We start from the raw sequence: 25,655 nt of genomic DNA, 5'->3' as shown, positions 1-25,655 counted from the left end.
CACTCATACGGCAGCGGGACAGGGTGAAGGGACAGAGTGTGGCCTTCTATAGGGCCACATCTGAAGCTGCTTCCTGAGCCACCCTGCCTCTGCCCTCTATGATTCCCTGCAGGATGCAGAGTGGACACCAGGAGACTGTACCTGACGGGGAGGATGATGCCCCCTTCTTCCTACTTGCCTTATGCTCCAGGTGCCTTCTCTGAATCGTCTCATGAAGGCCACACCACAGTCCTGCATGGGGCTTCCCAGGGGGCACTAGTGGTAAAGAACCCGCCTGCCAATGCAGAAGACAGAAGAGGCGCGGGTTCGATCCCTGGGTTGGGAAGATCCCCTGGAGGAGGGCATAGCAACCCACTCCAGTATTCCTACCTGGAGAATCCCATGGACAGAGGAGCCTGGTGGGCTACAGTCCATAGGGTCATAAAGAGTTGGATACGATTGAAGCAACGTAGCATGCATAGCACACACAGTCCTGCAAGGGGGTTTACTGTGCTCATTTCACAGATGACAAAACTGAGGCTCAGAGGGGCTAAGTCACTTCCACAGTCTGGAGGCAGTATGTGTAAGAGGTAGGAATGAAGCTCAGGCTGTTGAAGACCTGTGCTCACTGCCCTAGGGGGCCCTGCTCCACCTCTGTCTCCCCACTTGGTAGGAGTTTACTGGGGGTGTCTTCTAGGTTCAGAAGGAACGCAATCCAAGGCACCACATGAAATAAAGAGCCAGCCCCCCTGGAACAGCAAGTGGAGGACCTTCCAAATCATACCCACTGAGACTGGCACTTAGGCTCTAAATTCAAGAGCTTTGGGCTCCCCTTCCTGAGCCATATTGTGGATTATTAAAGTGACCCTGGTCCTAACCACGTACACATTTGTGCTGACCCAATTCAATCCACAGTAGTTACGCCTTTCCCCCACAGTCATGAATGTGGGCTACCCTGTGCAGAGCCTCTGAAGCAGCCCTGACTGCAAATAAATGAATCCTTGGGGTGGGGAGAACCAGGCCCTAACATCTTCAGAGCCCTCGTGTTCCAGCTAATGCTTATTTGTACAGTACTTTATGCTTTATTCATACCGCCTTGCCAGGCTTCCCAGGACAGCCTTCCCCTTAAACACAAATGAACGTGACTCCCAGAACGGGATGTCAGGCTTCATTAAAAGAAAGCATCTGGGTGTGCAGGATGTCCTCAACCAGGCTCCCTAGTCTGCGTCACCCGGCATCTGAAATTTGGGGCATACTCCAGGGAGCACGTGTGCTCTGACAGCCTTTGGCTCGTGGACAAGGTGAGGTGGCAGGAACTCCCCTCTGGGAGGGAGTGGCTCCCTGAGGGCTGGGACTCAGGTCTCAGCACCAAACACTGGGCCTCAGGCCAGTGGCTGTGTTCCCAGGTGGCAGGTGCCAGTGATAAGGACCTGGGAGGGACCAAGTGGAGCTCTGCCCCCTGATTCTCAGCTAGGAGATAAAGGTGGGCCCCTCAGCTCTTGGGGAGTCACTGCGGGAAGTGTAAATGAGAAGACACCAAACTGACCCCGGGAACCATTTTCATTACTGCTGTTGTCACTGTCTCCTCAAACTTGGGGAGGGCGTCCTCAGGGACAGAGGGGAGCTAAATACTCTCCTCGTTTAGCTTTTTCAGGATGCCTTGGGAGCAGCCCCTTCCTCAGGCCTCACTACTGCCCAGGAAAAGCGACCACAGACACACACAGTGCCCATGAGCCCGCAGGGCTGCCCAGGGCACATAAGTCACGTGGATGCAGAAATGAAGGGGGACCTCATGCGCTTCATACCATCTCCAGTGAGCAAGACACAAACTGCAGTCACCATCCTTGTGTCAGGGGTCACACTTCTGAGGGAACAAACCACTAACCCACAGCCACAGACACTTCCAGCAGTTGGACGCCAGGCATATGGGGGTCTTGTGACTCTTGACTTCACCTCCTTAACCTCCAGAAGGGCAGAGTGAAATGGAGGCAGAATAAAAACTCTGAGTGGGAGGCCTGAACCAGGTGAGCTCTGGAGCACGTGGGGTCTGACTACCCTCTGGGTCCATCCCAGAAAGAAAGGATGTCTGAGCAGCCCAGGGACCCCCAGGGTATTGGGGACTTGACTGTGAACTTCTCAAGTGGAACCTTTCAAAGTACATGTTCCAGGGACATCTCACTAGCTAGACAATTCATGCTGAAGTTACTGGTGATTAACAGAGTCAGTTCAGCGTCATCATCTGCAGGAATCAGGGGAGCACCATCATGGGCTCTGGGGCCCTCCCTCCAGTTCACGAGCTGTCCCAGAGTCTAGGAACCCACTGTGGTCCTGAAAGTCCAAGGTGTGGCTGGTGACCTGCAGCGCATTTAAGGGGTCCTCCATTTGTTTATCCCTCGATGCCAACCTATATTTCATAATCATCCAGTAGTGGGTAACACTGAGACCACAGAATAGCAAATATAATCTATTAATGAAAGGGACTGCTTCCCCCCAAATGGACCTAGACTGCTCTCGACACCTTAAAGGAAAATAACCTTAATACAAGAGTTGCTTTTGGATTAATCTGGTCAACCCTGATCCTTTGACTGTCCCTTCCAGCTCTGGTCCTCCAGGCAGAGTATTAGATGAATTACTGCATTTAGGACAATAGAGAGACCCAAACGTCTAACCCAGTTTTGAAATATCACCATAAAGTCCAGAAATAAATCCCAGCTGGTCAGCCTCATCTTAAAAAGTAACCAAAGAAACTTTCAACTGAGAGTTCTACACAATTGCTAAAAAGATTAATTTAAAAACAAAACTAACAACAACAACGACTTGGCATCAACATTTTTAAACAGGTTAATTTTCAAAACAACATTGCTAACATACAGTAAATAAATTACACTGTTTTGGGCTTCCTTAAATTTATGCATTCTCAATGGGAGTGACAGGAGTTCCCAAGGGGGACAACTCTGGTTCTTGAATGTGAATAAATATTACTCTTTTATGTAGAAACTATATGGGCTTCCCTGGTGGCACAGAGGTTAAAGCGTCTGATTGGAATGTGGGAGGCCTGGGTTCGATCCCTGGGTCAGGAAGATTCCCCTCGAGAAGGCAATGGCAACCCACTCCAGTACTCTTGCCTGGAGAATCCCATGGAGGGAGGAGCCTGGTAGGCTACAGTTCACGGGGTCGCAAAGATTCAGACACGACTGAGCGACTTCACTTTTGCTTTTCATAGGGTTGCAAAGAGTAGGACACGACAAATGCATAAATATATATATGTACAGCACATAAATAGACATACAGCATATCTTTGGAATTCAAATTTCAAAACTAGATAATTAGAAAAAGAAAGTCTAAAGAGGCTTCTTAGAGGGGCAGTTAGCAAAAAAAAAAAAAAAAAAAGAGGGGGGTGTTGAGAAACAGTGCCATTAAAAAGAGGATAAGGATCATGATCCTTTCCGTACAACTTGAAGTCATCCATGCAGATATCTCCCCTTACATTCTGTGACGGCTGTTGAGGTTGATGGGCAGAAGTATTCCTTATATGGCCCTGAACCTGACTCCAGGCACAATGCTTTTCTGGGCAAATGGGTATTTTTCTCTCTTGCTTTTCAAGATTACCCAGTCAATCTCAGTGGGCTGTCTTCTAGCAATGGCCTGTTAAATCCACGATCTTAATTTTACAAGCAATACTTAATTTTATAAGCAATATTCTGTTCTGGTCCGAAAGCTACATCATGTTTGCCCTGTTGAACTGCTTGAATGGCTGAACAAGTTGTCTGCCAGCTGTTCATGCATTTTCACGCAGTTCTGGGTTGTATCTGTGCTTCTGGTGACCGTGGCCACCAAAGAAAAGCGTATATCACAAACCACTGGAACGTGCAGAATGACTTACGGTGCAAAGGGTTTCGAAAGTCTTTTCAGAGACAAAGGACCCATCAAGGCCAAAGAGAAAGATGGATGCATAGGAAAGCATTCCTCCCAAGATGATAAGGTTGTTCATATATGGACTCGACATCTTTATCAGCCTGACGAGAGAAAGAGATACTACAGTTAACAGAACTGCTAATGTAGCTATTCCTTCAGCAAATATTTCCTGAATGTGTATCTTGTCACCAGCGCTAGAGGGGGAGAGAAAAATGGAAGCCCTGGTTTCCTCCACGGCCCCCTCCCCAAGGCGCTGCCACCTCCAAGGGGCTTGTCTCCCCCTCACTATAGGACCCAATGCTATCTATTTCTAGATGTTGATTTTCCTGTCTTCTCAGTCAAGTTCACCTATCACTTCTCTGGGGATAGCTTGTAGCACTGGCTTCTTCAACCATGAATTTTTAGTTTACACAAAGACATTAAGTCAACATTTTGTGGGGGTGGGGGCGCGGGGAGGGGGTGCTGGGTCTGGGAAGATAGCCAAATCTAGAGAATTCTAATCTAAGTTCAGCAACCTGTCACAATGCTGGGCTATATCACACTCTCCCATGCTGAGTGGACCAGATCTAGGAGGCATATAGGTGAGAATTCAGGGCTGCTCAGAACTGTGGTGATCAGGTGGTAAGCCAGCATCCACTGGGGCTGCCTGAAGCTCACACTGTCCAGAGCACAAACAGGGCCACATACGCGCTCCTCTCAGTACCACGTGTCGAAGGTGGACGATGGAATCCCCACCCTCACTCTCCCCCTGTCTTCAGCAGGCTGTGATAAACCATCAGATGGCTGCCATTTACCCTCAGAAGTGCCTGGCTCTCCCAGCACACTCTGTTCAGAATGTCCTGGGCTTTCAGGTGCCCCCGCGGTCCAGGTGCTCTTTTGCAGACTGTAATTGTAATCAGTTGTTCCCTGAGCATTTCTTTTGCATTCTGCAGTTCTGTTTATCCTTCCACACTTTAATGCAGTGTCAAAGTACCAATAGTCGAGAGATAAAAGACTGGCTATAAATTATGGACCCCTCATGGGCTTTTGAATTAGGAGCTCTGAGTCCAGCAAGCGCCTGTGTAACCCCTCAAGGTGCACCCCCAGCAATCCAATTAGTGCACTGAGTTTCCTCACCTATAAAAGCACAGATGTCCTTGACTAGGGCACACGCAAAGCTGAGAGGGGGCTGGATCCCTGAAGGTCCTTTTGCACACCAGGAACCCCTAAGGCTCCTTCATTCTTATTACCATAGGAAGCGGGGGAGGGGAGAGGCCAGGAGTCCAGGCAGGCTTCCTGGGTGAGGCGGACCTTAAGGATGAGTAGCATTAAAGCAAAAGGAGCCGAGAGTGGCAGAGGATGAGATGGTTGGATGGCATTACCTACTCACTGGACATGAGCTTGAGCAAACTCTGGGAGATGGTGAGGGACAGGGAAGCCTAGCGTGCTGCACTCCATGGGGTCACAAAGACATTAAGGAAGAGAGAAGAGAGAGGGATTCTGAAACTACAGGGATATTTATTTCCTATCTCTTTGCACACTCTTTAATCTGCAAGGCCAGTCAAAAAATTTATACAGAAGCCAGCCTACTGGAAAGAGTAAATCCCCTGCCCCAGGAGGCCAAGAAGGGGCAGTTAAGGAATTAAAGCAGCATAGTCATATCACAGGGACCACTTGCTGCTATGATGAGAACTCTTGCAACTTGTAGGAAGGAAATCTAACATTGAGAGCTGACTATGTGCTCAGACCTTGCGCCAAGTGCTAACAGGCATGGTCATCATTTAAGGTTTGTACAGAGTAGATGAGAGATGCTTCAATTTTTTTTTCTTTTGAGGCAATGTATGTGATAAATAAGACAACAGAGAATAAAACTTGTTCTTCAGGAAATAGGTTTGACCTAAGCAGCTGCCTCTAAAATAAAAAACAAAACAAACCCCCAAACAACAACAAAAAATCCAGAGCCTCCAAATCCGGCTTCTGCAAGCAGGGAGAGAGAAGAACTTCTCCTGAGACTCCTTGCATTGTCCTGCAGCCCGGGAGGCTATGCTGTGTGGCTTCTGGGCCCTATGACGACGGCAGAGCCGCACCGCTGGGGGTAGGCACGGGGTTGTGTCCCTGATGGCCCACACGCTGAGCCCCTGCTCAGCACTCCTACAACAGGGTGGGGAGCAGGGTGCAGGGATTTGCTGTGGAAACCAGAGAAGCTGGCCATGCCCCTCGGCTGACCAGAATAACTCAGAAAGTGAGCTGCTCTCCTCCGGAGAGGGAAGGGCAGGTGTGCGGGAAACCCAGGGGATAGGCTCTGCCACACACAGCAGCGCAGTCTCGGGTGGTGCTCCAGCCTCCAGCACTGAGCTGGCGTTGTCTTGTGGAACTGGGATCATTATTCCAGGGTCAGCTGAGACGATGAAGGAGGTCACTTCCTGCCCGTGATGTGCTGTACGGACGTGCCCTGACTGAGCTCAGTGGTCCCCCTCTGGCAGTGCTTCCTAGAGGCCCTGGGGAGTGGGGCAAAGACGTGTGGGGGATTCTACACTTTGTCTATGAGGCTTGTCAATCCAGAAAGCACTATCCAAGAGAAGGGCATGAGTGACTTACTTCTGATTCCGATTCTTGATGTTGAAGAAGAGAAACGCACTGGCCATGATCATTCCCAGGATGGTAAGGGCGGAGAGGATGCTGTAGAGAGGCAGGGAGATCTTACGAAGCTGCTCCAGGATGATGGTCTTGTCTTTTGGTGGTTCAGACCCTAGAAGATCGAGGAAAAGGCATGAGATGAGTCCAGTGCCCAGATCAGACCCCGAGAGCATCCCTGCCTAGCTGTCCTTGACATTGGCCCCCTGTGCACACAGTCTGTGCAGCACGTGTTCCTGGGTGAGCGGACTCCAGTGGCTGGCCAGTATGCCCAGTAGGGAGCCTAAGTCAGGACTTATTTTTTTCTCAAAACAGAATCAATAAGGGGTTTGTGATGCATTTAACAGCCATTAGCCATTAGAAGACTAGAATTTGATTTGGTCTACCACCATGTTGAAAAACCATCACCATTTATTCCCCAAAAGGTACTAGTGGTTTGGAAGGGGCAGGGCTGGGTGCTGGAAGTGGGTACCACTGGGTGCCTCTGAGGGTGAGGAACTCGGCTTGAGCTCTCAGGGATTCTGTTCCAACACATGACCGAGGTGTCAAGGGCCAGATACCTTGCCTGTCAACTCTATGAGACATGCAGTCGCTCTGGCTGTGGATTTTTCTGCCTCAAGGTCATTATGTCATAAAAGCTCTTCCTGGTTTTCCACTCTCATAAGACTCACTAACCGCGGGAGGCAGAAGCTACTGGCAGTCCTTCCCCTCCCTGCTGTGCCAGGATTGGACAGAAACAGTAGGGTTCATTGTGCCACGCGGCTGTAGCGATGGCCCTGCTTATGTTTCAGGGACACCAGGCACCTGGGGGGAGCCGTGAGGGCCTCAGAGTAAACTCATCTTTATGGACGGTGGCAAAATTGTCCTGTTCTACCAGGAACAGACTGCAGGGACACCCCCTCCTCACCTTCCCACCTCTCGTTTCTTACAAATCCCCCCTTTCTCAGTTGCTATTTCAGGTCAGGTTTCTGCTATGGGACTGTGAAACTTTGGAGTGTGTCTCCCAGCGGGGATGTGTGGAATCAGCCAGATGCTCAAAAGCGGTCAAACCTGGGAGAACCGCTAGGGTTCCTGGTGACCCCACCATGGCTGTGCCAGCCTCAGTTATGCCTCCACTCCCAGGAGATAAGCAGAGGATGGGCAGATGGGGTTGCAGGGACTGAGAACTCCCCTGAACACCTGTGTTTAAAAACTCTGCTAGCAAGTTCAAATGTGTTTGGAAACATTCAGTGGATAAAAAGAGTATGAACCATCTAAACAGTATAGGGGAGCTGTCAGGTTCAAAAACAGCTAAGAATCCTATGGCTTGATTAATGTAAAGCATTAAGTACATCTATGCCCTTAAGGTAATACACGAGCGACTTCGAGGGCCAAAAGTCAAGGCAAAAGCAAACTCAAGGTGACAGAAGTAACACCATCTCTTATCTCTAGATGCAAAAGCTCAAACCCTGGAAAATTTTCCTGCTACTTCCCATCCTCCTCTCCTCTACCCCCTCTCCCCCACATAGCGTGGGCTGCATTATCCAAGAGCCTTCTGGGTAGAGAAGATTATTCCCATTTTATGGGGTGAGGGAATAGTTTTCCAGGTGCTAAGTGGTTTTTACAGATAGTGAGTGGCAAAGTTGGCCAGATTAGAACCCAGATCTGCCTTGCCAGAAGCCTGTGCTCTAAGCACTCTGCAAACTGCCTGTAGTGGTGGGGTACAGGTGATGTGAGAGCACCAGATACAGGGAGGCCTGAGTGGGAGGCAGGGAGCAGAGTGCAGTCTTGCCTGATGGGCTCAGGAAAGGCTATAGAAAGGAGATGGTGTGGGAGCCGAGTCTTGGGAGGAAGGTAAGTAGTTGGCTGTTTGCGAGGAAGACATGGACGAAGGGGCATTCTGGGCAACGGGCCCAGTACAGGCGAAGGCACATTTGCAGAACTGTAAGTGGTCTTGTTGCGGAGACTGGAAAGAGGAGACAGAGAAGTGGGGGCAGGGTGCCATCCTGGAGGTCTTGGAACCATCCTTCTCTGTGAGCAATGGGGACTAAGTGAGCCTCAGAGTGAGTCTTTCAGTGCGACATGGCAGTCAAGGGCAGAACAGACTTGAGGGGGTTAGATTGCTGGTGGGTGGGTAAGGCCCAGGGGGCTGGATGAGAGCTGAATCCAGGTGGGGTGAGGACAGGAGAGCTGGGCTCTGCCCTGCGTCCAGAGGCGTCCTGACTCGGCCCTGGGCTCAAAGCCTGGTCAGCCACCCTCTGGGCGGTGCAGGGAAGCTCTGAGAAGCAGGAGGTGAGCCAGGAACAGCTGCTGCCTCAGGGATACCTTGGCCTCGTGCTTCCTAACTAGAACCAGCTACTATCCTGGCTGGGCTGTTAAAATTTTTTACTCATATTTTCCCTCTCAGTTATGTTTTGTGTTTTTAGTTTATTTTTTGTTTGAATTTTTCTTTCAGTTTGTAAACCTAGAATCCGTACTCAGCAAACCCAGATCCCCCGCGTCCAGGAGCAAATAGTCCTGTCTTAGGGATCAGACTCTCGTGGTTAGAACTGGCTTTGTCTCTCACAGGCTGTGTGAATTTGGGGTTTTCTGAGCCTTTTTCTCATCTATACAACAGGGATGACGGGACTCACCCAACCACCTTTCAGAATTTTTCTGTGGCTCCATGAGGTTATATGTGACTACAGGCTTGGTGACAGATCCCTCAGGTGGGAACGGAAAGACCACGCCTCCTCTCTGAGACCACCTGGAGCTTGGAGGAATCCCATAGATCCAAAAGCTAACCAAACAGTTCATGGGATCGCCTTTTCTGGTGGCCTTGGATTTAAGAAGGAACTCCAGGTGCAGAAAGCCAGATGTCTATTCTTTGCATTCCCAGTGGAATCAAAGTAAGAGCACCCTGGTGCTGTGGGTATGCAAGCTTCCTCCCCAGCCACTCCATGACGAGGCTGGCCATCTACCAGCCCCCCACCATCTATCCATCCATCCACCCACCTGTCCTTCCACCCATCCAGCCACCCACTTCCTCACTGACTAATACCCTCGCCCATTCACTCATTTATTCACCCACCCACTCATCCACTGACTTGATCAATCATGAATTACTTTTTCATCACATATCACTGAGCCCCCAACATGGGCCAGACCCTGGCTGGTGCCGGGAATTTAAAGTCAAATAGGATCTAGTCAGGGAGCTCATGGTCGAATAGCCCAGTAATTTCAATGCAAAGGGACGGCGGCCGTGGGAATAACAGAGACGACAGACTGGGAGCAGAGAGAACAGCGCCGTGAGCTCAGCGGGGGCCACCAGGGCAGGCTGAACAGAGGAGGCATCTGATCTGGTTCCTGGTGCCGAGGAGGAGTTCTCCAGCAGAAAAGAGGGAATGGTCTTCCCAGAAGCGCAGCAGGCGGAGAGGCCTTATCACCAGCCCATCCACGTCTTCTCCGAGGGGGAGCTAGAGCAACATTTAACTGGGCCACACATGGAAAGAATTACTCCTGGCCACTCAGTGGTTTAAACACAGATGCCTTGGTGAGAGCTAGCACTCCATGAATGCACAAGTGGCTTGTCCCAGAGGCTGGAACCCAGCTCCCATGTGAGTGATGGTGGCCTGTCCTCAGGGAGTGAGTGCACGGACTGAGAGGAGACGATGTTCCCTCTTTCCCATGAAACCAGTGACTCGGAGCTTGTCCCCAACTCTCAGACAATGCCCAGGCCTGGGAGGACCTGAGCAGGACCCCTTCTGAAAAGCCCACCTGCCTTACCTTGGAACCTAATGGTGTCGTTGATGATCTCCAGGGTGTCAGCCACAGCATTGTATTCTCCCACCTTCACCTCCCGGCTGTCTGCGGGGAACAAGGGACCGTGGCTGGTTAGATCTGGGTGCTCCTGTCTCAGCTCTTGCTCGCCCACAGGCCCCAGCTATATTCCTTTCCTCCATTGCCTTTTCCAGGTGGACTCACAAACACCCTCTCTCATGGTCTCATCAGCTGGTCATTCATCCTCTGCAGTACATCTATGGATAGGGAGTCTACCCCCACCAAGAAACCGGACTCTCCGCCTGTTACCAAGTCTTTAGTGCATTATCGAGCCGAATGCTTTCTCTGTAACTTTACTCTGCCATCTGGCTCTGCCCTCTGGGACCACACAGACCACCCCTGCTCCCTCTGCCCCGGGAGAGCTCTAGAGACTTGAAGACAAAAACACATCATCTCTCAGGCAGTAGCCCCGAACTCCACCTTTTGTTGTGATTTAGCTGCTAAGTTGTGCCTGACTCTTTTGTGACCCCATGGACTGTAGCCCACCAGGCTCCTCTGTTCATGGAATTCTCCAGGCAAGAATACTGGAGTAGGTTGCCATTTCCTTCTCTGGGGGATCTTCCCAACCCAGGGATTGAACCCGCGTATCCTGCATTGCAGGTAGATTCTTTATCACTGAGCCACCAGAGAAGCCCCTGCCCTCCAACCTCAGTGCCCACGCATCATTGGGATGGAGACTTTCTTGGGCCTGGAGCTGGGGGAGCAGGGGTGGGGGGTGGAGAGAGCTGGGGTCATTAGCATGTACTGAACATCATCACTGAACATCGTTTCTACTTCCCACTGTTTCCAGGCCCCAACTTAGATCACACTTCACAATATCACTATCTGATACGGTGTAGACCCAAGGACTGACCCAATACCCTTTAGGCATGATCTAAAGTCACGTGAGTAGTCAGCAGCAGGTAGAAAGGACAACCCCCTCCTTTATCCTGCATGTTATATTCCTACTAATTCATCCTGAAGCAAAATTCACATCCTTCAGAGGCCGCATGGCTCTATGTTACACCCAGCACCAGGTCTCCTTTATACATTCCTCTTCCTGGTTCCTCCATATAGATGCACTTGTTCAGGTATCTTTTTAGATCCAAGTGATACATGTGAATTTACCTTCATCTTTGATACCATTCTGCTGGCAGACTTAGACCATGACCAAGACTTGCCCATGGTGGTGGTAGGAGGAATGGAGAGGTGGGGCTTAGATTGGACAAGTCCTTTTTTCTCCAGGTAAAATGTGGACAGCTGGGTGATCTGCAGGTGGGGAAGATGGGGAACAGGGGAACAAACCAAATGAGGGGGCAAGTGGGCTCAGGGCCGTTCCCAATGGGGAGCCCAGGAGGGGTCAAAGAAGGTGGAAAGATGACAAGTTCCAGTTTGGACATGCTGAGCTTGAGGTACCCATGGATCATCGGGATAGAGACATCCTTGGGTCTGGAGCTGGGGGAGCAGGGGTGGAGGGTGGAGAGAGTTGGAGTCATTAGCATGTAAACTGGGAGTTGGAGCAGGGGGCAGGAAGAAGACCTCCAGGGACAGTGTCAAGTGAGAAGAGAAGATCAAGGGCAGACCCTGGGGAGCACTGATCTCTGGGGTGGGCAGAGCAAAGATGAAGCAAAGAGATTGGGGAAGAGGGGCCAGGACGCCAGAATAGAGTGGGCACAAGGAAAGGGACAATTTCACAAGGGAGCTGGCCAGCCATGCCACATGCCACCAAGACAGGGACAAGGATCCCCTTGAACAGAGAGTTCATTCAAGGTGGGGTTAGAGGCAGAGAGACAAAGGCAAGGAGTAGAGAGTGGGGCCCCGGAGTAGCGCAGGCTGGGACAGGGTGGCGAGTCGGCGGGGAAGGGCCAAGGGGATTCAAATTTATGTGCCTTTCCTTGTTTAGTTCTCACAGTTGTGTGGAGTTAAGTGGTTTCAGTCCCACTTTACAGATGAGAAAACTGAAGCTCAGGCAGGTTACAGCTTTGCCTAGGGCCCCACTGATCAGGGCCCCCCTAAGAGCAGAGTTGAGGCTCAAACCCAGGACTGTTTCCACATGTGGCTGCCTCAATGGGATCTCTGAGAGGTGACAGTTTTGGGCCTGAGCTGCCCACTCCATGGACCACCTGGGCATTCTGAGTGTGATAACTACAAAGAGGAGTGCCCACCTGCCCAACAGAGGGGCAGGAGGGTACCCACAGCTGCAGACCCTGGTGCTCAGAATGCCCAAGGGTCATAAAGAGACACAGCAGCGGGAATCCCAAGACCGTGGCCGGGGGAGCTGCCCCCTGGGGCTCTGGCTCTAAGTGGATTTCTCTGCAGAGATGCAGGTGTGCTGCTGGTTCCTTATAAAAATTCAGGAAATGAAACAGGGAATCCCACTGGCCACATTTCTGCCTGCATTCCTTTGACTGGCAGTGGAACACAGGACTGTAAAAGTCACTTCCTTCTCCCTGCAAAGGTCTCCCCGCCACTTGTGGGGGGGCCTCATACTGTGTAGGCGGCTATCACTTGCCGGGGTCACCCAGCTCCTAAATGTCACATTAGCAGCCTCTGCTGGGAGCTCGAGCATCCCTGCTCTGGCCTTTTGAAGTCTCAGCCCTAATCAGCTCCCACTGTTCAGAGGAGGCTCTGATTTATTTATTTGGTGTGGGGAGGCAGCACATGAAATATGCAGGCTGATTGGAATAAATCACCAGGAGCCGGAAAGTGGTGTGGCTGGCACCTCACTGCACCCCCAGCCACACAGCCCGCCCCTCTGACTCACACTCCCCAACTATACCATCCATCCTATGGCACCAAAATAATACTCAGCTTCCTGCAACGACGACCATAATCACCGTAATCTCTCCCTGGGTGCACTGCTTGGAGGCCGGGGGAGGGGAGCTCCACACATTCCTGCCTCCAGAGTTTCCCAGCAGACCCTGAATCAGGCGTAATTCACCCCAGTGTGCAGGTGAGGGAGGAGCCTCAAGTTGCTAAGTGAACACTGAGGGCCACGTGCTGGGCAGCGACTAAGGGGTTGCCTGAACTTGAGTCTCAGTCCCGAATTCAGAGCATCTTCCTATGCATACTGAGCAACCAGGGCTGCTGGTTATTTGGCCCATACTTATTGAGTGCCTACTGCATGCCAGGGCCCGCCTAAGCTATTTCATAATGAGGAATCCCTCAAAAGAGCAGGTGGTGGAAGGTTAGCTAAGTTCTCTTCCCTGACCGAGCTGACCTTGGACATCTGGGTGCTGAAGGCTGTGCATATTAAATCCCTTAATCACTTCATTCACTCAATAAATGATGGGGTGCCAGGCTCTGTGCTGAAGTTACAAAGATTAAAAAATAATTCATAATCTCTGACCTTGTAATTTAGTGACTGTGATCTCACCCAGCTCTCCTGGGTGGGCAAAATCTTCCCAATTGCAGGCCCTACATCCCTTCCTGCTGCACCCTGTGAGCAGCTGGGCTCTAAGTGTAAAACGGCAGCTCTCAGTGGCCGTGAGGGCTACAGAGGAGACGAGAGGCAGTTTCTGGCTTGGGGCCTCACTCACAGCAAGTGTTCAATAAGTTGTAGCTATTTGAGTCATGACAAAAATAACTGTGAACTGTTTGTGGGGTTCCTGAACACTGTGTGGATCACAATAAACTGTGGAAAATTCTGAAAGAGATGGGAATACCAGACCACCTGACCTGCCTCTTGAGAAACCTATATGCAGGTCAGGAAGCAACAGGTAGAACTGGACATGGAACAACAGACTGGTTCCAAATAGGAAAAGGAGTACGTCAAGGCTGTATATTGTCACCCTGCTTATTTAATTTCTATGCAGGGTACATCATGAGAAATGTTGGGCTGGAAGAAGCACAAGCTGGAATCAAGATTGCAGGGAGAAATATCAATAACCTCAGATATGCAGATGACATCACCCTTATGGCAGAAAGTGAAGAGGAACTAAAAAGCTTCTTGATGAAAGTAAAAGTGGAGAGTGAAAAAGTTGACTTAAAGCTCAACATTCAGAAAAGGAAGATCATAGCATCTGGTCTCATCACTTCATGGCAAATAGATGGGGAAACAGTGGAAACAGTGTCAGACTTTATTTTTTTGGGCTCCAAAATCACTGCAGATGGTGAATGCAGCCATGAAATTGAAAGATGCTTAGTCCTTGGAAGGAAAGTTATGACCAACCTAGATAGCATATTTAAAAGCAGAGACATTACTTTGCCAACAAAGGTCCGTCTAGTCAAGGCTATGGTTTTTCCAGTGGTCATGTATGTATGTTAGAGCTGGACTGTGAAGAAAGCTGAGCGCTGAAGAATTGATGCTTTTGAACTTTGGTGCTGGAGAAGACTCTTGAGAGTCCCTTGGACTGCAAGGAAATCCAACCAGTCCATTCTAAAGGAGATCAGTCCTGGGTGTTCTTGGGAAGGAATGATGCTAAAGCTGAAACTCCAATACTTTGGCCACCTCATGCGAAGAGTTGACTCATTGGAAAAGACTCTGATGCTGGGAGTGATTTGGGGCAGGAGGAGAAGGGGACGACAGAGGATGAGATGGTTGGATGGCATCACTGACTGATGGACATGAGTTTGAGTGAACTCCGGGAGTTGGTGATGGACAGGGAGGCCTGGCGTGCTGCAGTTCATGGGGGTGCAAAGAGTCGGACACGACTGAGCGACTGAACTGAACTGAACTGAACTGAACACTCTGTTACTACACTATGGCGCTTTCTTACTACCATTGTTTCCCGCAAGGGTCTCTCTGCTTGGAAGGTGGCTTTTCCCTCCCTCTAGCAAACCAATACGTCTGAATCCTATTCACCTCTTCCAGTAAGGCTTCCGCGAGAACTGCTCCTCTCCAGTGGCTGTGGGCTCAGGGCACTGGGTGACATGTGAGAAGCTGTGTGGAGCCATGCCCTTGGTGTGCCCAGGCCTTGTGATTCCTGCCAGCCAGTCAGTTCCTGAGTGGAACCTCAAGTCTCACTTTGGCGGTCCTGGGCAGCACAGGGTCCCCTCCCCTGCCATAGACCCAGCCAACCCCACCTCCCCTGGCTCTTCAGGGGAAGGATGGTGTCCCCTGTGTTTCTCCCTTCACCCACAGCCCAGCCCCTTTCAACTTTTAACTCTTGGGCTCCTTGGTAACTCTGTTGTGCAAAGAACATTAACCACTTATACAGACGTGCAGACTGCAGAACAGGGGACTTATGGACAGGCTAGAAAGAGGACTCATAGGGGCAGGAGAGAATAGAGCAGGGTGTGGGGGAAGGGGCTGTGGTGTCACATCTGCCACTGGCTCGCTTCCCTGCCCCGCTTGCCCTGCTTGGAGTTGCTGCTGACTTATTGTGTGACCCTGGGCAGATCGTTCTCTTCTGGGGGGCCTCAGTTTCTCCACCCTCAAAGTGCACTGCAGGGGTTCCAATAGTTCTCAGTCCTGGCCAGACACTAGAGTCACCTGGGGAGTTTCTAGAAAATTCAGATGCCTGGATCCATTATATTAAAATTTCTAGTTGTGGGGCAGGGTCGGGTGGAGTTGAAGGGTGAACCCTGGGTGGCAGTATTTTTAAAAGTTCCCTAAGTTGACTAAGGAGATCAGCCTTGGGATTTCTTTGGAGGGAATGATGCTGAAGCTGAAACTCCAGTACTTTGGCCACCTTACGCGAAGAGTTGACTCATTGGAAAAGACTCTGATGCTGGGAGGGATTAGGGGCAGGAGGAAAAGGGGATGACAGAGGATGAGATGGCTGGATGGCATCACTGACTCGATGGATGCGAGTCTGAGTGAACTCCAGGAGTTGGTGATGGACAGGGAGGCCTGGCGTGCTGCAATTCATAGGGTCGCAAAGAGTTGGACACGACTGAGCGACTGAACTGAACTGAAGTTGACTAATGCATATCTAGAGTTGAAAACTGCTGGATAAAACCAAGAACCCTGCAATGCTGACACTTTCTGTTCTCAGAGGCTCAAAATACTGTAAAACACAGAGCCCCTTTTCCTGTAGGATAATACCAGTTCCTTGTTGTGGTGCAAAAAAAAAAAAAAGTGTTTTCCTAGAAAAGTGCATTTTTTATTTTTCTTTATATCAAACTTTGGATTTGGATGATACATAAAGAAAATAAGTCCTATTGGTGAAAATTAGGCTGCCGAAAAAAGTCCAGTCTGAAAATACTCTGGCTGTGGGCCCGAGAGCATCCATGAGACAGCTGGGGGACCGCTTCAGTCACAGAGTGATCCTGCCTCCCTCCTGCCTGCAGCCCGTGGGTGAGAGGGCCAGATGTAGGGTCCCCTACCTCCTGCTGCAGCTGAGACCCCACGTCCTGCTTCCTGGCCTCTATTCCCCTCCCCACCAAAGGTTCATTCTTCCTCAACGGACTCAAGGTCTGCACGGAGGGAAGTATGAGTGCGTGCTCAAGTCGTCCAGTCATGTCCGACTTCTCATGAGCCCATGGTTTGCAGCCCGCCAGACTCCTCTGTCCATGGGATTCTCCAGGCAAAAATACTGGAGTGGGTTGCCATGCCTTCCTCCAGGGGATCTTCCCGACTCAGAAATTGAACCCCCATCTCCTGGGTCTCCTGCAGATTCTTTACCCACTGAGCTACCTGGGAAGCCCGAGGGAAGTATATGTGTCCTTTAAGGTTTAATTGTTGTTGTAAACATCTAGAAATATAAAACTCTGAGATGTAAAACAAAAGACAATCTTGGCTCAGTGAGAATCAAAGATTCTATAAAATTACTCCATTGTAGGACTCAGGGAAAGGAAAGAGCTCTGGCTAGAGGATAGGACCCCTGGAAGGGGTCTTGGTTTTGCCGTCTTCTCAGTAACGAGTTCTGGGGAAATGCCCTCCTCTGCCTGGGCTAGACAGTGGAAATCTCTGCGCCCTCCTGCTCTTGTTCCACGATCCTGCAACTGTCCTGAAGGGTCTTCCTCACTCCAAACTGAAGTATGCACCTTGGGACTTCCCCTCCCAGTCCTGGCTTTGCCTGGGGTCACACATCATAGCCACTCCTACTCCTGACCAGGCTTCAGAGACAGGGACATGGCGATTTTGAGTCTTGATTCTGCTTTTCTCCAGGCTGGCCAGCCATCCCTCGGGAAGTGATTCTTTACTTCACTGACTCACTCACCCCATGGAGAGAGGAGCCTGGCAGTCTACAGTCCGTGCGGTCACACAGAGTCGGACACAACTGAGCGATTGCGCATGCATGCACATACCCCATCCCGCAAAGTCTGGTCACTGCCTGTGGACAGGACCTCGGCAGTCACTGTCCTCCCATGGGGCGCAAGCAGGTCTCACCAGTACCTCTCAGCAGCACCAGGCAGAGAGGGCTCCCTTGGCCCTCCCCCTCGACTCGTCTCCAGCACAAACGGTATGCCATTGCCACATTTTTAATAGGTTAACTTCATCGACATTTGTTTTGAGATTTTTAACAGGCTAAGTGGACACTAGCCAAATGCCCCAAGAGTATAATAATCTTGCCAAGGGTAGACTTGTCCACTGATTTATGCAAACTGTTCCAGAGACAAAAGCTGAATGCCTGAGGGGACACAGAACATGTACAGATACAATGGGTCATCTGCATCTAGAGCACCTTTCCTCACTTCCTCTTGGCTAACTCCCACTAGGCCTTTAGAGTTTATCTTGAATGCTGCCTCTCCCAGGTAGCTTTCCCGGAATCTGCCAAGTAGAGCAGATTCAGACTTTCCTCTGCATGCCCTTATCACCTGTAACACTCAGGCGGGGGTCCTGTGTCTGCCCCCTACTAGACCAGGGTTCCCTGATGGCAAGGGCAATGTCTTGTCCATCTCAGTACCCCTGTGCCGTGGTGATGCCAGGAAATGACCATTGAGAAACTTCAAAAGCCCAAACCATAGGATCAAAAAAAAAAAAAAAAGAATGAAAATTAGCACATCAAAATTAAGAACTTCCGTTCATCAGGGACTTTAAGCTTAGAGACAAATGGCCGAACAGGAGAAGATGTTTGCAAAGCCTAAAGCTCCAGTAGGAAGCTGAAATCAAAATTATGTGAGGAACTCTTGCAAATCAATAAGCAAAAGACAATACCCTCAAAATAAAAGTGGTCCAAGGATCAGAACCCACAGTAAACAAGAAGTGGCTGACAAGCACAGGAAGAAATGCCCAAACTCATCAGTCATCAGGGACAAATGATACTCAAAACCACAGCATAATATTACTTTATATCTTTAGACTGGCAAACAATGAGATGGGAAACACCAACTGAGGGTGGGAGGTAGGGATGTGGAATTCCTCATGCTGGTAGGAGCTGCACGGGTAGGGACGTTTCTGAGAGCTGTCTGGCAAATTTTAGGCGTGTTCAGTGTTGACACACCTTCTGACCCAACAATTCAGCTCGTGGGCATTTGTCCTCAAGAAACGCCCAGCTGGGTTCATAGGGAACATGTCCGAGGACACTCACTATGTGTGGAGGCAGGGAGTTGACGGTGATCTAGGTGGTGTCATCAGGGGAGGGGAGGGCTATGTCCTGTGAGGGCCATGGCCTAGATGTACACCCGGCCATGTGGAGTAGCTTAAAAGCAAACTGCTGAGTGGGAAAAGAAAGAAACATCCAGTTGCTTCGATGCAGAGTCAAAATATGCACACAAAATAGCAACACACATTTTGCAAGGAAACATTCAAACACAATACATGCATTAAACATTTAGAATGCTTGCCTTTCTTGGGGTAGGTAGGAGTGGCAGATGAGAATAAATAAGGGAAATAAAGGCATAAACAAACAAGCAGAGGGGCTTCCATGGACCAGTGATAACAACATTCCATGAAATGAGGAGTGTGAAGTGTGTCCTGAGGAATAAGACAGCACCTTGCTCAAGCAGTTCTGGACGTGGTAAATCTGGGATCATTGTGAAAAGTGTCCGTGAGAGGAGCAGGAAGCCAGTAGCTATCACGGCTCTCATCTGCGCTAGTCACTGAGTCAGGCTCATTCACAGCCTCATGTCAGTGGATTCTCACCATTACTTTTAAGCAAGGAAAACCTTTCGTTTCACTACTTTAACTCATTATTGACCAGAGAGGTATTAACACATCTTTTCTTAGCCAACTGTTATTCACAGGAGATATTTCAATTTTCACTTAAGTAACAAATTGCCAGCCACAGGTGTTAGTTTCTGCAAAAATCCCCTGGTCAATCATGTGTTAAAATAAGTGCTAAAATGATGGCTCAGAAAGATTAAGCCACAGTGCATGGCTAGCAATGATTAGGCATGCCTGCTTCGAAACTTTCCACATGATAGGAGGTAAGTTCCCTGTCACTGAAGGCATTCAAGCAGAGACAATGCTGTAAAGGAAAGTCAGGGTTCCCCTTAACACGGAGAGTTTATGGCTCAATGAAAGACAAGGTCTGCTAAATACTTCTGTCTTTCCAAGCCATCTTCCTTGAGCTCCAAGAAAAATAAGCCCTGGATCATGAGGACTGGAAGGCATCAAGGTCAGGGTCAGACTTCCAGCCTGAAAGAGCCCATATTCACCTGAGTCCTTCCATTTCTGCTGACCCACAGCCCTTCAGGTGTAACCTGCAGTTTAGTGGACTATGTCTCCACTCAACTACGTCAAGTTGAGAGGCAGTCCAACAAACTGCTCTTTCCAAACCCAAGGCTTAGTGAAGAGGGCTGTGATACATGACTTCACAGAAGGAAAAGGATATTAAAAATCAGCCTTGAGTTTCAAACTGGAGTCAAACTAGCTCCGAAAGTTTTCTAGTAGGTTCTTGGAAATTATATTCCCTCTTTTATAGGCACTGGCACTTGGCCAGGGAGATTGTGAAGCCCCTGTGGGGAGGGGCCGTATCTTATTCAAGTTGGCTTTCCCAGAGGAGCTGGTAAAGCACCTGGCAGATGCTCAGGAAATGCACACTGAATAGAACCATATCTGTTACCCTGAAGACCAAATGGTAATTAATGTTTGCAAATGGGGAGGACAAGCCTGCATTTCATAGGTACCTTCTGAATGACAATTATGTCGTTAGATGGTGGAAGACCCCATTCTTTCAGATCAGGTGCTAAAGTATAAAACTCCAAAGTCTGAGTCCTTTATGCTGCACAGAAACAGTGCAGAATTCAAGCAGATTCTTACAAACAGGCCTAATGAAGGCAGGGGTGGTGAGTTAGAGCAGCAGATGCTGGGGTTTCACCATGAACAGCATAAACAAGGCTCTAATCATGGCTTCACTCAACTTCCTTCCCTGCTGCAAATTCTGAGCCATGTTTAGACTTTGTTAGTAACATGGATTCTTTCTTCTCTTATGGGGGAAAAAAGCGCCAATTCCCTAGTATTCATTCTCATCCACACGTGATTTGGTGCAAGTCAGCAATGGCCTGGAGGGAGGGGTTCTGAACTTGGAGTTGAAAGGGGGTTAGGCCCCCTGCACCCCAGGTGTGTGGTGAGGGGATACTAATACCTGCCTTACCTACAGCCATGGGTGGATCCCTCAGAAGGGTGCCTGAGACAAGACAGAGTGCATGTAATTTATTTGGGAGGTGATCCTTGAATACTCTAATAGGAGTGTGGGGAGGTGAGATAGGGAAGGGAAGGGAGCCAGGGTAAGCTGCATTAATGAGCAGGTTCCTGAGAGCCCAGCTGAGGCTCAATTCCATGGGGACCTCTGTAGACAGAGCAGACACACCTTGGAGCTCTTGGGAGTTTCCAACCAAGGGAGGAAGGACACTGGGGGATTTATCCTTTACTCTTCATCCATCCCCAGCTCAGGGCTGCCCTGGAAGCATTCTCTCCCTGGATATTGGCCCCGCTCCTTGCACAGGGCGAAAAGCACAGGTGCTCTTAATAAGATGATTGGAACCATGAATGCTCAGGGACTACAGGTGGGACAATGATGGTATCCGGCACACCTGCCCCCTCTAGGATTGTCCTGTTGGGAGGTAAGGTCCCTGGGAAGTCTTGAAAATGGAGTGAATGGAGGGAAGCCAGGGGTGAGGAAGGTCATGCTTTGGCTTTGAATCCCTCTCTGGATTCAAAATGTTTCACCCTCAAGAGGGACCAGGAGGTCCCTGACACATTATTTTAGAGGTAGTTCTGTCTATCCAGCACTCCTAAGTTTGCAAAAAAAAAGTTCATTTCTCCAGCCTGGGACAGCAGTGGCCATCATTGTGAGGTAGCTTTGGTTTATGTTTCTGTTGTCAAGACCAACCGCTGTTTGTCAGACACTCTGCCTAGACTCAAGCCACTGGAGACCACGAATAAATGAACATGCTTTCAAATTTCCATGAGCTGAATCATTCACCGATTCAGCAAACATTTACCAACAGCCAGTCAGGAACGAGGCAGCATGCTAGTGATGTGACTAGTTTCCTATCACCCAAAATTTATAGAGCAAGATCTCACACAGCCAGCCCCAGGGGACAGGCAGAGTTGGCATTAGCGACATCCATTTTCCAGAGAAGGAAGCTGGGGCTTAGGGAGATGAAGTGACTTGCCCGGGGTCACATCGCAGGTAAACTTCAGAGCACAGGCTTGAATTCAGGTCTTTTGCCTACAGATTAATTCAATAAACTTGTACCAGGGTCTACTGTGTGCCATGTTCTTGCGATACCAACCCCTACACTTCTGGAATAAAAAAGTCAAGCAGGACCATGGATTCCTGGCTCTCCTTTTCATCTTTTCCCCTAAACTGCCTCCCATTTCCAACTTCTTTGTGTTTTAGTTTTACAAAGACGGTAACAGCCTCCTACTAAATGTTTCCTCTACAACAGATAAAAGGGTTTAGAAGGCACCAGGAACTTTATAAACAAGAAGCCAAAAACAGCATCTTTCAAGGTCTTCGGAGGGAGGGTGGGATGGGCCGACTTCCAAAATCCTGCCAGCGAGCGCTGAGACGGCCTGGGTGTCTTCTGCAAAGCGAGCCCCACTGCTGGGCTGGCTATCTGTAAGGCAGCTCTGCTGTGCCACTGCCCCTCCTAAAGGAGGGTAGGAGGTGAGGGAGAGAGAGACAGACAGGGAGAGGGAGGACTTGAAGGGCACCGCAGAAAACAGCATAGCGACCTCACTGAGAAGCCTTTTTTGAGGTCAATGGCATGAGGCAATTTAGGATCTAGTAACCCCAAGGTAGAGGTCAGGCCCACCCTCTGGGTAAATTCCAGAAAGGTCCCAGAAACAGTGTAGGCCAGCCTCTCTTGGAGGTGAACCAGAGAAGTGAAGGAACGAACTCACTGTCCCAAAGCCAGTTCCTTCCCATGTCTGAGCCTTAGTTTCCCCTCTGAAATAAGGTGATAACCAGGAGCCCTTCCAACTTGGGCAGCCTACTCAACAAATCAATGCCTCTCCATCCTGGCAGTAAGGCACATCTGAGATCCTAAGAATCTGGAAAACTAACTGTTGTGCTGATGTGAACATGCTCCCAGCACAATATCCTCTGCCAACAAAATCAGTGTCTGTTTTAAAAACATGTAAACAGGAGTATCTGCAAGGCCCAGCTCTGACAGTCAATAAAAGCTGGACACAAAAGTGGCAAAGGGAGGACGCTTGGGCACAGGTGTGCACCTGAGCATGCTGAGGTTGGCACTCGGGGAAAGCTGAGGTCTAGTCCTGCTCTGCCTCCAGCCAGTTGGGTGGAACACCTCCCTTCCCTTGGTTTCTCCATTTATATCATGAAGTAGTGGGGCAAAATCATTTCTAAGGCCCTGCACATGTGACACCATACATGTCATTAAGTATTGGGAACATCTCTAAGAGGTAGGTGGGCTTCCCACATGGTACTAGTGGTAAAGAACCTGCCTGCCAATGCAGGAGACATAAGGAGACATGGGTTTGATCGCTGGGTCATGAAGAGTCCCCTGGAGGAGGGCATGGCAACCCACTCCAGTATTCTTGCCTGAAGAATCCCATGGACAGAGGAGCCTGGTGGGCTACGGTCCATAGGGTCACAGAGTCAGATACGACTGAAGCGACTGAGCACACACGCATGCTCTGTGTAGGCAGAGAAAGTGGCACCCAGAGGGCTTCAGCACACCAGGAAAATGTGGATTTGCCCCAGGCAAGTATCATAATTTTTGAGTAAAAGCTAATCATGATAGCTAATACTTGCTGAGCAGGAAAGATATGCACATTTCTCTATGGCGTGTCATGTAGCTCTTCCTACATCCCAAGACGGTAGATAGGATCATATCCCTATTTTATAGATGAGGACACTGGCATGTGACTCAGAGCGGTGAGTCACATGCCTATACACTGGACTTGTGATCAGGTGGTTTTCAACTCACCTCTGAACTGCTGTTTGCTACAATGCTTTCTTTACAAATGCCTAAAACCAGTCATTGGAGTTGGTATCTAATCCTAACATTCAGGGGAAAAAAGGCAATAAAATTGGCATTCACTTGTAGCTGTGATTGGCCAATCAATATTTTACAAAATATTCTCCCAGAACGATATAATTTGAGAACTGGAAATGTGACAAGAGAATTTAGTTGCAATCACTCAAAAAAAAAAAAAGTAAGTATATCTTTGCCAAGATGCTTACATTGTTCAGCCAATGATGAAGTAAGACTTAACAAATGGAAAAATAATTACGTTTGCCTAAAATTACATCTTTTGTGCACACCAGAGAGCTGACATGCGTTTCAATTATCCGCCACGGGAAGACAAATGGGTAAATCTACAAGGTCGCATTATGGAACGGTGGCACCAGAGAACACCTGATTGATCCGAATCTGGTTGAGATTTGCCTGAATGGATCTGAATAACTCGATTTCATTTCTTGCTTTTCCCTGGATGATTCTGGGATCTGCTCAAAACGAGTGGACACAGAAGGCACTGCTCATTTCTGGATTTTCCAGAAACATTCAGATATTGAAAAACATTGCATTAATGAATGGTCTGTCTCATGGTTCTGCCTAACAACCCTACTAATGACCGTGAAAGGCCGAATCGAGGTTCCTCCAGGCAGAACACCTGGCCCAGCTCCTCACAGATGCCCTGTGGGCCTCCATTTCCTCCTCGTCACATGAGGAGAGTTGCCTGAATGGCTGCTGAGGTCCCTTCTGATTCTGACAGCAGGAAAATCCAACAAATGATTCGTTTTCTTAAAACAAAACAAAACAAAAGTGGCCTGCAAATAGTGTGTCTGGGAAGATTACAGATTAAAAGGGACTTAAAGAGACACATCAGCCAAATGCAATGAGTGGACTTTGTGTGGACTCCCTGCTGCTGCTAAGTCATTTCAGTCGTGTCCGACTCTGCGACCCCATAGACGGCAGTCCACCAGGCCCCCGGTCCCTGGGATTCTCCAGGCAAGAACACTGGAGTGGGTTGCCATTTCCTTCTCCAATGCATGAGAGTGAAAAGTGAAAGTGAAGTCGCTCAGTCGTGTCAGACCCTCAGCGAACCCATGGACTGCAGCCCACCAGGCTCCTCCATCCATGTGATTTTCCAGGCAAGAGTACTGGAGTGGGTTGCCACTGCCTTCTCCAGTGGACTCCCTAACAAACCAATTATAGAGTCATTTTCAAGATAATTAGAGGGGCAACGTAGACTTGGAATAAGCATATTAAAACCTGTTAAATGCTTAAGGTACAATAACAGTATTGTGGTAATGTTTTAAAAAGTCCTTATCTAGTAGAAATGCATACTGTGATATTTATAGATTGAAATGAGATAATGTCTGGGAGCTGTTTTAAAATATTATAGCAAAAAATGGGGAGTGGGGGATGGCGCAAGTCAAGATAAACCAAGACTGGCAAAACAGAGAAAGCAGTTGAAGCTGGGTGATGAGTACATGAGGTTCACTGTGCTATTATCTCAACTTTAGAGTCTGTTTGAAAATCTCTGTAATCAAAAGCTAAAACAATGCCAGATTCCTCAGCATACTGGCACTGACTTAACTGCCACTCCCCATACATTCATGCGCCTGAGTCATGTGGAAAGGCTGAATAGCCCTGAGAAATTATGCAGTTGAGAAAAAAATATTCTAAATAAGTTGAAACTAATGTTTTCACAGAGTATTTTCTATTGACTTTGCCTTCTCTTATCTGGAACATTGTACTTTCATTTCTTCTGACATATTTTATTGCATAAACACAACATCTCTGAATATAGAATTCATCAACGAGAGAGAATAAGCATCAAAAAAGCCTACCTTGAAATTGAGTAAATTTAATGGTCCCCATTCTCTCCCCGTTCCGGAATACAACTTGACCCTAAAAACAAAACAAACAAGAACAAAGAAGAAATGCCATATTAGCCCAAACACTAGTGATCTCAGCTGAAATTCATTAATTGTAGAATGCAATTATTACTGGAGAAAGAGCAGACTCCTGAGGAACCACAGATGCAAAATTAAACTAATTGTTTTTAGAATGGTTGTGACTTTATCTGGATAATACGAGGAGCACAAAATAATGAAACC

General features: G+C 49.0%; 1 protein-coding gene across 1 annotated transcript in view; it reads right to left on the bottom strand.

Annotated features, from left to right (window-relative positions):
* Positions 1-25,655, bottom strand: part of GABBR2 (gamma-aminobutyric acid type B receptor subunit 2) — a 370,642-nt gene that overhangs the window by 74,028 nt on the left and 270,959 nt on the right. Inside the window, exons 8-11 of the mRNA XM_069576091.1 lie at positions 25,386-25,446; positions 10,252-10,332; positions 6,472-6,622; positions 3,863-3,995 (exon numbers count right to left, since the gene is read on the bottom strand). Of these exons, the coding sequence (XP_069432192.1) occupies positions 3,863-3,995; positions 6,472-6,622; positions 10,252-10,332; positions 25,386-25,446 (426 nt within the window). The remainder of the gene's footprint in view (positions 1-3,862; positions 3,996-6,471; positions 6,623-10,251; positions 10,333-25,385; positions 25,447-25,655) is intronic.

The sequence above is a fragment of the Ovis canadensis genome, chromosome 2, assembly GCF_042477335.2.
Source record: "Ovis canadensis isolate MfBH-ARS-UI-01 breed Bighorn chromosome 2, ARS-UI_OviCan_v2, whole genome shotgun sequence".
NCBI lineage: Eukaryota > Metazoa > Chordata > Mammalia > Artiodactyla > Bovidae > Ovis > Ovis canadensis.
The sequence above is the reverse complement of the archived record's forward strand: the minus strand, read 5'-3'. Positions and strand labels throughout refer to the sequence as shown.